Consider the following 14,985-nt stretch of genomic DNA (forward strand, 5'->3'; position numbering starts at 1 on the left):
AGTCAGACTGGAGTGGTCATTGCGTTGCTTGGATCAAGGCCTTGTGTGCCACTGATTTAGGCAAATGTAGGACAATTCCTGTGTAAGAGAAGTGACTTGTCTGAATTTTCTGAGCAAACCAAGAGCATACAAGGTGATAAGCAATTCTCAGAGGAATTAGATTGGGATATTTATGAGCTTTTCCCCAAATAAAAGAAGCTGTAGCAAAACTTTCTCATGCTGTCTATATGCCAGCCACACATCATTTTGGTTTTTTGCTTCTGAATGATAATTGAGAGCACGGTATGTTGTTTAAAATGGTTTCTGGCCCTGACTGGTGTGGTTCAGTGGCTTGGGCATTATCATTCCACAAACCGAAAAGTTGTCCATTCGATTCCTGGTCAGGGCACATGCCTGGGTTGTAGGCCAGGTCCCTGGTTGGGGGTGTGCAAGAGGCAACCAGTCAGTGTTTCTCACATTAATGTGTCTTTTTCTTTTCTTCCTTTCCTCCCCCTCCCTCTAAAAATAAACAAAAACCTTTAAAAAAATGGTTTCTGGATTCATTCACTGAAGGTTGTAGAATTTAAACCTTGTGTGATTAGCCAGAACTTCTGTGCCATGAACAGTTATGGCCATGAAGACACACCCAAGACTTGAGGTCAAGCCCACAGAGGAGGGACCAGGTGCATGGTTTGGTCTCTCATGATGTGGAAAATGACTTTTACCACAGCTTCTGCTTAGTCTGCGTCTTAATCAGTTCTGTAATGAAGGCCCAGCAGCATATCTGCAACTTCCCTTTAATTTTACAATTTTTATAATGAGAGTTCTTGTAGTGTGAAAAGTGTCTGTAGAAACCCAGCCAGCATTCTGAAGAGTCTGTAAAGGAACACGTTGATTTTCTGTCTCTGCCATTTGGGTGAGGTTTGGGCTGTGGAGGGGAGAAGTCAGCTCTCTCTTGTTCTAAAGGCTAGGGCAAGAATGGTTTCCAAGTTCCCAAGGCACTTCCTGGTGGGACCATGACATTTCAGAGAATCCGGTCAACAGCAAGAATGGTTTTTCCATTGTTTGAATGAACCAGATGAGCTGGGATCTCATTTGTCATGGTTGTCTTTTGAGAATTTTAGTGTAAGGAGGCATTTTGTTTTGTTTCTCAAGGAGAATATTGTCAGGACACTTCTCAGAATTAGTTATCTAGTGAACTGAAGGTTCCCGTTGCAGACAATAAAGTCTGAAGCTACTGAGATACCACCCTGCTTCCTCCCTTTCTTTTCTAGTCCCTTTTCTCCTCTTTTATCTCCTTGTTCAAATCACACGCTTCCTTTTCTAAGGACAGGGGAGCTGGCAGACTGCCTATTGGCTTGTTGGCCTCAATTAGCCTTATATCATTGCAAAGGAATGCATGAATTCTCCAGAAGGTATGTACTGTCTCTTTCTGTATTAGACATTCACTACCTGCTTACATAACAGGTCACTCAGCCCGAACTGCTTCTTATTTACATATCTGACATTTTTATAGTCACTTACTTGAATTACGTCTCTAGATGCTCATCTCATTTGAATGATGATCCCAAAGCTATCTTTTGAACTATTACTCCAACATGCTCTGTAATACTTGAAAACTTTATGCAGGAGTACAAAGCTAAAACAGATAACCTGAAGACTAGCTTTCTTGGCTAGGAGGTGACTGGGTTTTTAATCTGCAGATTGCCTCCTTCAGACTTTGCCCTTATGTACAAGGTTCCACAGATGGACCAGGCCGACCATGTAGAACAGAGACCACATGCATTGGCGGGATTCGGGATCTCATGGTATTTCTCTGTTACTGCTTAAATTCGGTCTCATATTGGGGGTTATATATGTGGTTGCAAATTCTTTTTCTTCTGAAAATTTGGTTTTGAAGAACAGCTGTGTCTCCCTTCTGAATTCCTTAATTATTTATCCTCTCTGATATGTTAAACCTTTCATTAGTGTGGTGAATTGCCAAGAGTACGCAAAACTGCTTAGATCATGTAGCAAACAGTATCAACATTTGATAGGACACTTGCAGACACCACATGGTGAGCCAGGGTCTGTAGTGGTACCAAATGCTGTGGGATTGAGGGAGGTAGCTTGTTTCGGGTGTTCTTTGTTGGTTTATTTTGCCGATAGATGTGTTAATTTGGAGTTCACATGCTCACATCTGAGTTCAAGTAAAATCGACATAAAAATATATATGGGAGAGAAACTATATTTGCGTTTTAAATTATTAGGATTCCCACTTTTAACTGTAATGAGAGTAAATGATAAGTAGTGATATGTTAGAATACCCTTTGTTGCCAAACGTAGCAACCCAACATTCACAAGTGGATTAATTAATTAGTGATTTGTCTTCCCAATTTTTCATCCTGAGCATGAAAATTCCTCCCAAACCATGGTCCTGGGGCTTGCAAATAGAAACATGAACCTCCCCACTCACCTCACAGCTCTTTGACTTCATCATATCAACAGTTTCTGATTTGCGTATATATTTGTAGAAAGATCTTTAAGCTCCTGATTTCTCTGGTTTTCTAGCTGAACTATTCCAAAGTTTATGCATTCCACCACCTGTCCTTGCATAGTTGGTGTTCCTACTCATAGGAAAGGGAAATAAGAAAGGCACCAACAACAGAAGCTAACTAAAGCCTCTTATCAGAATTGTGATTCAGGAGAACTGGGGAGTTCTGTGTCTTATAAATGAAACTAGGTTTCTGGAGTGGACAGAGGAAAAGCATGATGATGGTGTTTCTGGTTCTGTTTCTCAGAGGCTTTGAAGGTTATAATTAGTTGCTGCTGAGTCCCCGTGGCTGGGGTGCTCTCAGCTTTATTTCTGGTCTGCAATCATGCAGTCAGAGAACAGGTTAGAACCAGGCAAGGCCTGCATGTTGATTTGGAGTCTTCCTGGAGTCAGTTGGGATTTTGACCTGAAGACCACATTTCTGCTCCTGGGCCATGCAAACAAAGAGCTGTGCCAGCCAAACTGGCCTAGGCAAGTGTGGGTCAGAACAGAATGCTGTGCAATATCAAGGGTGCCGCTCCCCCATTTCCAGTTACTTCTGGGCAGTGAGCTGAAAGGACTCACTGTGGGCCTGTGGGTTGTCTCCTTTCCCCTTCATAGGAGGAAAACGGGAACGTAATAGATCTCAGGAATTCTGAGCACAGAAAGTGTGTGGGCAGGTGGTATATATTCAAATTTGTGTCCTTCAGGTGGAGAAATAGCGGCCTGTGTCCCTAACCTTCCTCTCCTCATTCTCAGGTGTACATTCCAAACCTTTAACAAAATACTTGGAGTTTCTTTAAAAAGGACATCAAGAGTATGTCAAATAAGAAAAATTGGATTTGGGGTTCCCATCAAAATCCCACATTTTGAAATCCCAGAACTGTAAATGTAAATTGAACACCTCAACAACAGATAATAAGTAGAACTGAAGAGTAATGAGTAATTAGAATGGTCTAGGGGTTTCAGATTAAGAGGACTAATGACAGTAGGCGTGAAGTTATTTGAGAATGAATCCATATTCGCTCAGCTGGTGTCATCATGGGTGGTATATGGACTCTAGTCACCGGATGGAAATAATTGTATTGGGGATAGGAGATGGGGGGATGGGGGGGTGCGTGGTGCTTGTTTTATATGTAGATTCACCTGGTGACCTTTTGAACTAGCATTTCTTTTTAGTTTAGAAGCTTCTTCTGCTTTTGATTTTGCTGATTTGGTCAGTGAGAAAGAAAAAATATTGCTAATCTCATTATCACAGTACTTTTAAATGACGTAAGCACACATGAGATCAAGGCTTTTGATTTTAAATCATCATTTTGTAGCAGTTCAGTCTAGTTTAAGCTTTTAGGGTTGCTGCTCTTTCTGGGTTGAGGGAGCAGTCAATTATGCAGAGCTTATTTCTCCTCTTTTTCCTCGTTGTTGTTGGTTTCTCAAGAGGATTACCATCTGCTGCAAACATGTACTCGGGTTGATGGCTGGGCCGTCCTCAAGCCCAGTTTTCATCATCTCTCCCCTCCCCTACTCCCTTCTTCTCCTCCTCCTCTCACTTCTTGGACACGAGTACATCCTCAGTCTCATAAACACATCAAGTTTCTGTTTCTTTGATTGTTTAGGCCCTGCTGGCAATTTCTGTTTTCTTCTGTCAGCGTCTTCAGGAGATATGTGTGCACAAAGGCAAAATGGCTTTCAAAGGAGGCGATATCCTCATTTCTGTACTTGGTGCTGACATCAAATTGAAGGCCACTCAGCTGTACCTGGTGCTGGTTCTCTCAGCAGCCTGGAGATTAACCTCTTCTAAGGCTCTGAGCTATTTTTGAGGTCCAGGCTGTAACAACATGAAAGCTAGAACCCATTAGGAAATCACTTTCATCATCTTTTTCCAAATCAGTGGCTTTTTTTCCCCTCATCTCATAACCCTCTAATCTCCTTTGTAGCAGAACAAGGAGACTGTAGGTTTGTGTTTGCATCCAGTGAATTTAGAATCCTTAGCAGCTTCCGAAGACACCAAGGTATTCGAAGACTGCCTAGAGAGATGAATTTCACCTCTGGGTGGATGACTTAATGCTGAAGGTGCCCTGCTTTTCTTGTGCAGGGCTGTCATTTGTGTTGATGTTGTGCAAACCAGGCTCAAACTTTCCAAGAGACACACAGCAGAAGGGCTTTTGTTGCATTATTTCTAAAGGCTTGAAGTTTCGAAGGGAAGAGATTTTGTTTTCCTCTGGGCTACACAATGGAGCTTTCAGAGAACCTCTTTTAAAAGGAATAGCTACAGCCTTTGTGTTGAAGGGTGTGTCTGTTGGCAGGGTCTGCTGATGCAGACAGACTGGCTGGTGATTAACAAAGGTCATTAGACTTTGGAATCTGGCAAGCAGAGTCGGATGGTATGTCTTCTGTGTGTGGAAGGACGACTCCCAAGAAGCCAAGGCATTCTGGAGGTTCCCCCACCCCACCCCCAAATCCTGCTGTCCTCCAGGGTCTGGTCCAGGGTCATTTGGTAATAACCAGTGCTCTGCTGGGCTGCACAGGCAAGCCTATCAATCATGGCATAATAGAACCTTCGGAGATCTTGGTGCATGACATTTGAGGAAGAGAAAGGTGCAGCTTTTCGGAAAGAAATGAGAACAGTTCATTCTTTGTTGGGAGGAGAAGAGTCTAGGAGGAGCCCAGCCTGCTCATTGAGTGTTCTTTGCTGATTGTCAGCCTAGCTGAGTCCCAGCGAAGCCATGTTGTGCTCGGAGAAGCTGAGCTAAAATGGCTGCTCCCAAAGCTCAGAGGACGAGGGCAGCTTAGTGGAGTCTTAGGGCTCCAGTGACGCAGGAGCTCCTATCTCTTGGAAGTGTGATAAACACATTCAGCAGAGCTGTGGCTTGTTTGGCTGAGATGAAAGGACTAAGCTTGGGGGATGGGGCGTGCACACTGGATGATCTGCTTTTTTTTTTTTTTTTTTTTTCCTGTGAAGTGTTCTAAATGCAGGAGTCGTCTGCACCATGGAAAAATTTGTTTTCAGGTCTAATGGACTGTGCGGAAAGAAGTGGGGTGGGGCCTCAGTGACTGCTGTAATTTGATCCAGAGCTGATAGCAACCTCTTCCACACAATTTGGGTTGGTGCTTAGACATAAAAGCTTGTGTATCTAGAATATTGAGACTTAGTTAGCTGAAAAGACTCTGGTACACAGTTCAATGTTTATTGAAAAAGGATAAGTTGCTGGAAGAAAGAAGAGGTGAATATCTGCGTCTCACTCGGCAAGCTTCGTCTGTCCAGAGCTGGACTTGCCAGAAGTTATTTTAGTAGGCTATCAGCAGGAACATTCTTTCATGGAAAATCCTCCTGCCATGGCTTCTTTTACTACATGGATGTATTACTGGACTTTGTTCTTCTGCAGGAATAATTTATCTTTTCCCATGAATGTAGAGAAAGTTGCTGCACAGTATAAGTATGGAAAGATGTGTTAGTTCTTGGATAGCTGGTTCTAGGTTGTAATGACTCAGGAGAGTTTGCAGTGAATGAGTTCAGTGAAGTAACTCACTCGCTATGGTAACATGTGGGTATCTCAACTAAGAATATATATTACGATAGAAAGGACTGTACCTTCCACAGTTTTAACTTCTTAATGGACTCTCCATTGAATAGTGTGGAACTATCTTTATATATCTAGCCCATAGTAAATAGCAGAATGAAGTTAGCTGGGCACATTTTTCTTTATTCTGCATCATCAAGTTCACAGTTTTTTGTTTTGGTCCAAATGTGCACTTCACATCTGTAAGGGAGAGAAATAGGCAAAGCCCCCCTTCAAGACATCAAGTTTCTGTTGCCTTCGTGTACATTGAAGTGTGAAGATGCAACTTTAAACAGGAAACTGGATTATCATCTTAAAGTTAATTGTTTGAGAACCTCATGAGAAATAGTTTATGACCTAATTAGATTGGAGAAGCTGTTAGGTTATAATTGGTGGGTAGTAAAAAGCAAATAAACATTTAGCTCATGAAAAAATAAGCCAACTAAAGTGCTTGGGGAAGAGGGGAAAGAGGTATACCCCAGTATTAGTTAAGATAGTAAATTAAAATAATAAAATTATTTTAAAAATTTTTTAAATTATTAAGATTAAAATAGTAAAAGTACAATGAAAATCCTCTCTTCTATTTGAGATTCAATACTGATTCACAATTTAGTGATAAAACATCAGTCAAGTAAAGATTGAAATTTTTTCTTCTGGTTGGACATCCTCTGTACTTCTGAGAGGATTCTAATTCAAAAATGGAAAATGGGTCCAAGTCAGAAAGAACCAAAGTCAGAATTAACTTACCAACAAATCTGAATTCGGTCAAGAACTTCAGAAACTACTGAAACTTTGGAAGTTTCCTTGACAAATGGCATTTGAGGATATATTTATATCAAGCCAATAAAAATTTATCTGTTTAGTTTCTCCCCCCCCCCCCTCTTTGAAGTTACAAAGTCAAGGGCAACGTCTCCATTATGTCTGATTGCCCTCCTTTGGCCAGTGTTCCAGGTGGTGCAGTTTAGTAAGGGAAATCTGGCAATGTTAGAATATTTTCCATCAGTGCCTTCCAGCCCCATCCACTTGGGGTGTGGGTGTACTGCATTCCTTAAAATGTTTTGTTCTGACTTCCACCACAGGTCCCTAATGTGAGAGGGTAGACCCGGATCATGGAGGTGCTTCAGTGTGATGGCTGTGACTTCAGAGCTCCATCTTATGAAGATCTCAAGGCACACATTCAGGATGTCCACACGGCATTTCTGCAGCCAACTGATGTTGCCGAAGACAATGCTAATGAGGCACGATCTGGGTCCATGAATGCCAGTAATCAGACTGAGGTGGAGTTTTCTTCTATAAAAGATGAATTTGCAATTGCAGAGGATTTATCAGGTAAAGCTGGACTCAACTCAGCATATCTGATACATTTCATCACTCTCGTGTATTTTGAGCTGGTGGCCGTGGTTCTTGATATATGTGGCTCCTGTTTGGGCATCATGTTCCTCTTCCTTAGTATCCTAGGTCATTGTTCTTTTGTCTTCCTTACTACGCTTAGTTTCCTTTCCATTTGGAAAGCAAGGTAGTATCTCTAAACATTCTAGAATAGATACTGCAGTTGGTGAAATGTGTGCTTCTGTAGCTATATGACACATTAATGGAGATGATGGGAATTGTACCTACAGTTGAACACCCTCATCTTATGTCTATGAGAAGCAACATGTGTATGTTTATTAATGCTTTGTAAATGTTCTCAGGGCCTTATCTTGAGCTGTTAGGCCTTTTGAGTGTGATGCTTATTAATGAAGAATAATTGAAAAGAAAAAATGATTTGCATGATTGAATTTTTAAATTCTCTTTTGCTTTGCTTTTCTTGTCCCACTTACTTTATGCTTTCTCTTTAGGTCAAAATGCAACTGCATTGGGGTCTGGAAGTTATTATGGCCACAGCCCAGGATATTATGGTCAGCATGTTGCCCCTAATCCCAAACCAACAAACAAGTTTTTTCAATGCAAGTTCTGTGTACGCTACTTCAGGTCAAAAAACCTCCTCATCGAACACACTAGGAAGGTCCACGGGGCTCAAGCTGAAGGGAGTGCGGCAGGACCCCCTGTTCCAGGATCCTTAAATTATAATATCATGATGCATGAGGGATTTGGGAAAGTCTTCTCTTGTCAGTTTTGCACATACAAGTCACCTAGGAGGGCGAGAATAATGAAGCATCAGAAGATGTATCACAAAAATAATTTGAAGGAGATCGCTGCTCCTCCTCCTGTCCCTGCTCCCATGCCAGACCCTGTGGTCCCACCCTTGTCCCTGCAGGACCCCTGCAAGGAACTGCCTGCAGAGGTTGTGGAGCGCAGCATCTTAGAATCTATGGTCAAGCCTTTGACCAAGTCTCGAGGCAACTTTTGCTGTGAGTGGTGCACCTACCAGACCCCTCGCCGAGAACGCTGGTGTGACCACATGATGAAGAAGCACCGCAGTATGGTCAAGATCCTTTCCAGTCTCAGACAGCAGCAGGAAGGAACGAATCTACCTGATGTGCAGAATAAGAACGCCCCCAGCCCCACTTCCAACTCTAGCTATCTGTCCATGAATGCTGCAACCCGGGAGGTACCCAATGCGAACATCTCCAACTTTAGGGGCTCCATCAGCAACTCCATCATGAGACCCAATTCTTCAGCTTCCAAGTTTTCATCCATGTCTTACTCTCAGATGAAGCCGAAGTCACCTCACAATTCTGGCCTTGTTAACTTAGCAGAGAGATCCCGTTATGGAATGGCTGACATGACCAATTCTTCTGCCGACCTAGAAACTAACAGTATGCTGAATGACTCTAGCTCTGATGAAGAGCTAAATGAAATAGACAGTGAGAACGGTTTCAATGCTATAGATCACCAGACATCAGGCATGTCTGCTGAGCAGTTGATGGGCTCAGATGGCAACAAATTATTGGAGACCAAAGGGATTCCCTTTAGAAGATTTATGAACAGGTTCCAGTGCCCCTTTTGTCCTTTCCTCACCATGCATCGACGTAGTATCTCCCGTCACATAGAAAACATTCACTTATCTGGAAAGACAGCTGTCTACAAATGTGACGAATGTCCGTTTACTTGTAAGAGCTCATTAAAACTGGGGGCTCACAAACAGTGTCACACGGGTACAGCATCTGATTGGGATGCAATGAATTCCCAGAGTGAAAGCATTTCTTCCCCACTGAATGAAGGTGTAGTGTCTTATGAGAGTTCAAGCATCAATGGGAGGAAGTCAGGAGTCATGCTGGATCCCTTGCAGCAGCAACAGCCACCGCCACCACCACCCCCACTACCACCACCTCCGTCACAGCCTCAGCCACCGCAGCTACAGCCACCACATCAGTTGCCACCCCAGCCCCAACCCCCACCGACGCAGCAGCCACAGCCCTCCATGCAAGCCCCACCTCTGCACCCTTACAAATGCACCATGTGTAATTACTCCACCACCACTCTGAAAGGGCTAAGAGTCCATCAGCAGCACAAACACTCGTTCTGCGACAACTTGCCAAAATTTGAGGGGCAGCCCTCCAGCCTACCATTGGAAAGTGAGACAGACAGCCACCTCTCTTCCAGCAACACTGTGAAGAAAAGTCAGACCTCAATTCTTGGGTTGTCCTCCAAGAACAATTTTGTAGCTAAGGCCTCTAGGAAGCTCGCTAATGACTTTCCTCTTGATTTATCACCTGTAAAGAAGAGGACTAGGATTGATGAGATTGCAAGCAACCTGCAGAGCAAAATTAACCAAACCAAACAGCAGGAAGATGTGGTGATTAATGTTGAGGATGATGAGGAGGAAGAGGAAGACAATGAAGTGGAGATAGAGGTCGAGTTGGACCGAGAAGAAGAGCCCATAGAGCCAGTCATGGAGGTGCCCAATCCCTTTGCAGCCCAACAAATTTGGGCAAGAGAAGCCAGTGAGCCCCAGAAGGAGCCCAACTTCAGAAATGTTACCCATGATTACAATACCACCAATGGGGCTGAGATTGAGCTCACTCTTTCTGAAGATGAAGAGGATTATTATGGCTCCTCGACAAACTTGAAAGATCACCAAGTTCCCAACACTGCTCTGCTGAACACACAGACTCCTATCTATGGAACTGAGCACAATAGTGAAAATACAGACTTTAGTGACTCTGGGAGGCTTTATTATTGCAAACACTGTGACTTTAACAACAAATCTGCCCGGAGCGTCAGTACCCACTATCAGCGAATGCACCCGTACATTAAATTCAGCTTTAGGTACATCTTGGACCCCAACGATCACAGTGCGGTGTACAGGTGCCTGGAATGCTACATTGATTACACCAACTTCGAAGACCTTCAGCAGCATTATGGTGAACACCACCCAGAAGCCATGAATGTCCTCAACTTTGACCATTCGGACCTGATCTACCGTTGTCGGTTTTGTTCCTACACGAGCCCGAATGTTAGAAGCCTGATGCCACACTACCAAAGAATGCATCCCACGGTGAAGATTAACAACGCGATGATATTTTCCAGCTATGTTGTGGAGCAGCAGGAAGGGCTGAACACGGAATCCCAGACGCTGAGGGAGATTCTGAATTCGGCACCCAAGAACATGGTGACGTCCACTCCCGTGTCTCATAGTGGCGGTATGCCAGCAATGTTTAATAAAAACACTCCTTCAAAGACCTTTACTCCAGAATGTGAAAATCAGAAGGACCCCTCTGTTAACACCGTGGTTGTTTACGACTGTGATGTTTGCTCATTCGCGAGCCCCAACATGCATTCTGTCTTGGTTCATTATCAGAAGAAACACCCTGAAGAAAAGGCTTCCTACTTTAGGATCCAGAAAACCATGCGAATGGTGTCTGTGGACAGGGGCTCTGCCCTTTCTCAATTATCATTTGAGGTGGGTGCTCCAATGTCTCCCAAAATGTCCAACATGGGTTCCCCACCCCCCCCACCACCCCCACCACCAGACCTCAGTACTGAGCTTTACTACTGCAAACACTGTTCCTACAGCAATCGGTCAGTTGTGGGAGTGCTTGTCCACTACCAGAAAAGACACCCAGAAATAAAGGTTACTGCCAAATATATCAGACAGGCTCCTCCCACAGCTGCAGTGACGAGAGGGGCTGAGGGGCCTCAAGGCTCCCCTCGGCCACCCGCCCCCATGCAACAGCTGAACCGAAGCAGCTCCGAAAGAGATGTCCCCCCTGTGGAGAATGAGATGTTCTTTTGCCAGCACTGTGATTATGGGAACCGGACGGTCAAAGGCGTACTTATTCATTATCAGAAGAAACACCGAGACTTCAAGGCCAATGCCGATGTGATCCGGCAGCACACAGCCACCATCCGAAGCCTCTGCGACCGTAACCAGAAGCCTGCCAGTTGCATGCTTGTCGCCCCCTCTACTATGGAGCGGGACAAAACTAAACTGCGAGCGCTCAAGTGTAGGCAGTGCTCGTATACCTCCCCCTACTTCTATGCACTGAGGAAGCATACCAAGAAAGACCACCCTGCCCTGAAGGCCACGGTCACATCCATCATGAGGTGGGCATTTCTAGATGGCTTGATAGAAGCTGGCTACCACTGTGAGTGGTGCATCTATTCCCACACAGAGCCCAGTGGCTTGCTCCTGCATTACCAAAGGAGACACCCAGAGCATTATGTGGACTATACGTACATGGCTACCAAACTCTGGGCTGGGCCAGACCCATCCCCTCCCTCTCTCATGATGCCAGCGGAAGCCAAAACCTACAGATGTCGAGACTGTGTTTTTGAAGCCATCTCCATCTGGGACATCACCAATCACTACCAAGCGTTCCACCCCTGGGCCATGAATGGTGATGAGTCCGTGCTGCTGGATATCATCAAGGAGAAAGATATTGAGAACCCCATCCCTTCATCTGAAGACTTGGTGGGCCCCGTGAATTGTGAAAACAGTATGCCCACCCCACTTCCCGAACAGGAAGCTGAATGTCCCGAGGATGTGAGGCTTTCCCCAGAGAAAAGCATCCAGCTGTCTTCGGCCAACCCCGCCATCTCCTCCACCCCATACCAGTGCACAGTGTGCCAGTCCGAGTATAACAACCTGCATGGCCTTCTTACCCATTATGGGAAGAAGCACCCCGGCATGAAAGTGAAGGCTGCTGACTTTGCCCAGGACATCGACATCAACCCGGGCGCTGTCTACAAGTGCAGGCACTGCCCATACATCAACACCCGCATCCATGGCGTCCTGACCCACTACCAGAAGCGACACCCGTCCATCAAGGTGACCGCTGAGGACTTTGTGCATGACGTGGAGCAATCTGCCGACATCGCCCAGAATGATGTGGAAGAGACGAGCAGGATCTTCAAGCAAGGGTACGGCGCCTACCGCTGCAAACTGTGTCCGTACACTCACGGCACTTTGGAGAAGCTTAAAATCCACTATGAGAAGTACCACAATCAGCCTGAATTTGATGTCTTTTCCCAGTCGCCCCCGAAGCTGCCAGTCTCCCTTGAGCCCGAGATAACCACTGAAGTGAGTCCCTCCCAAGTCTCCATCACTGAGGAGGAGGTGGGAGAGGAGGCCGTGTCCACTTCTCACTTCTCTACCTCGCACTTGGTCTCCCACACTGTGTTCCGGTGCCAGCTCTGCAAGTACTTCTGCTCCACGAGGAAGGGTATCGCCAGGCACTACCGCATCAAGCACAACAACGTCCGAGCCCAGCCCGAGGGCAAGAACAACCTCTTCAAGTGTGCCCTGTGTGCCTACACCAACCCCATCCGCAAAGGACTGGCAGCCCACTACCAGAAGCGCCACGATATTGATGCATATTACACCCACTGCCTGGCAGCCTCCAGGACCATCAGCGACAAGCCCAACAAGGTCATCATCCCGTCCCCACCCAAGGATGACTCCCCGCAGCTCAGCGAGGAACTCCGGCGGGCAGTGGAAAAGAAAAAGTGCTCCCTGTGCTCTTTCCAGTCCTTTAGCAAGAAGGGCATCGTGTCCCATTACATGAAGCGCCACCCGGGGGTGTTCCCCAAGAAGCAGCATGCCAGCAAGCTGGGGGGCTACTTCACCGCTGTCTACGCTGATGAGCACGAGAAGCCAATGCTGCTGGAAGAAGAGGAGAGAGGCAGCTTTGAGAAAACCGAGGTGGAAGGAGGTGAAGCTCAGGAGATTGAGTGGCTCCCGTTCCGCTGCATCAAATGCTTCAAGCTCTCCTTCAGCACAGCCGAGCTGCTGTGCATGCATTATACTGACCACCACAGCCGGGACCTGAAGAGGGACTTTGTCATCCTGAGCAATGGCCCCCGCTTGCAGAACTCCGCCTACCAGTGTAAGCATTGTGATAGCAAACTGCAAAGCACAGCGGAGCTGACCTCACACTTGAACATTCACAATGAGGAATTCCAGAAGCGTGCCAAACGTCAGGAGAGGAGGAAACAGCTTTTGAGCAAGCAGAAATATGCAGATGGTGCTTTTGCAGATTTCAAACAAGAGAGGGTAAGGATATGTTTTGATTTCCCTTCCCCCAGGAGGCCTCTCAGCACTGGTGCCCACACGCACTTCTTCGTTGCCAGCCAACCTGCTACAGGCTTCCTAGTGACTTAGCTTGCCAGAGAGCTCAATAAGTCAGTTAAACATTTCGAGCTTGATTATCCCCGTTCTGTGCTTACTCTTCTCCACGGTCCTGTGCCCCTCCCTCTCACTCCTCCCGAGGCTCCCCAGGGGAGGGTTGGGGGTGATTTCTCTGTATTTTGTTCTGCCAAGTAGATTTATCCGAGGCCCAGGTCCATGACGAAGCTCGCTCTCTTTCCTAAGGCAGTTGTGGGCTGTCTCTTGGTCTCATTAGTGCTCCTCAGCCATGTCTCGGTCTGCAATGTTGCTACGTGAACCTAACATCTCAAGGAGTAGAATTTTGTGTGTGTGTCAAGAAGCTCACTAATGGCGTAGCTATGCAACGTTCACCTGCGTGTAGTTGAAATTGATTTGCAAACCAGATAACTTGGTGGCAGTGACGATGAGGCTTCTGCACAGAAATCTTCTCACAAGTCGTAACGTACTCGGGTTCCAGAGACTCTGCACAGTAGGCAGTGTGCCACAACTCTGACGCATTCGTTATGTAAAAATCCTCACGTATATCTCCCTTGGTTTTTAACCTGCTAACCTGCTTTAAAATAAAATCTGCTAGTAAGCTACAAGAATAAATGCCGGCCATTGAGGGAGGGCTCGGAGTACTGATGGCTACCACTGTATTTTACCAGCCTTTTGGTCACTTAGAAGAGGTGCCAAAGATCAAGGAGAGGAAGGTGGTGGGCTACAAGTGTAAATTCTGTGTAGAAGTGCACCCAACGCTCCGAGCCATCTGCAATCACCTCCGAAAGCACGTCCAGTACGGCAGTGTCCCAGCCGTGTCCTCTGTGAAGGTGAGAACTGGGAAGGTCTGGATGAGCGTTCTTGTGTGTGAGCCATCCGAGCTACTCATTAACCCTGTTGCTCCAAGCGGCTCAGGAAAGGGCGTCCCAGAGTGTGCGCATTCCTGAGTTATCCTTGGATTGGTCTGGCTTGTTCTGATTTCTTTGCAGGTTGGAGCTCCCTCATCTCTCGTGTTTCGACCTGGTTGTGTTTCCATCTGGTTCCCTTCCACGTGGATAGTTTGGTGGATGCAGAAGATCCGGGCCTCTTGGTACAGGAGGCGTTAGGTCCCCCTTCTCTTCTGCGTCTAGTGCCATTAGGTGTTTGCTCTTCCAAGTGGCCCGAGCTCTTGAGCGGAATCAAGTGGGTTCTGTTCCCATCATCTTCAGCTCCTCCCACTGCCTGACTTCTTACTGTTCTTTCTCATCGGGCTGGAGATATAGAGAGCCCAGGAGAACCTGCCTTTTACCTCTTATCCTGAGTCCTCTGAGGAGCGGAAGAGGCATTAAATCTAAAACTAAAAGCCTTAAGTCACAGTTGGCCCTGAGAGCCTGTCGACCTGATTTGTCTTGCATCCTTCCTCCCTG

At 46.0% G+C, this 14,985-nt stretch overlaps 1 protein-coding gene across 8 annotated transcripts in view; it reads left to right on the forward strand.

The window, feature by feature from the left end:
- Window positions 1-14,985, forward strand: part of ZNF462 (zinc finger protein 462) — a 134,904-nt gene that overhangs the window by 45,253 nt on the left and 74,666 nt on the right. For 7 of the 8 annotated variants that reach the window (XR_005064995.1, XR_005064996.1, XM_037036066.1 and 4 more), the window contains 3 exons: window positions 7,128-7,377; window positions 7,887-13,486; window positions 14,248-14,409. Coding sequence is in view for 6 of the 8 variants with exons in the window: in XM_037036066.1 (XP_036891961.1) it covers window positions 7,158-7,377; window positions 7,887-13,486; window positions 14,248-14,409 (5,982 nt within the window). In the remaining 2 variants the exon portion in view is untranslated. The remainder of the gene's footprint in view (window positions 1-7,127; window positions 7,378-7,886; window positions 13,487-14,247; window positions 14,410-14,985) is intronic. The other variant, XM_037036070.1, reaches the window with a different exon arrangement.

The sequence above is a fragment of the Sturnira hondurensis genome, unplaced genomic scaffold (assembly GCF_014824575.4).
Source record: "Sturnira hondurensis isolate 20B ecotype Veracruz unplaced genomic scaffold, ASM1482457v3 Scaffold0022566, whole genome shotgun sequence".
Lineage (NCBI taxonomy): Eukaryota > Metazoa > Chordata > Mammalia > Chiroptera > Phyllostomidae > Sturnira > Sturnira hondurensis.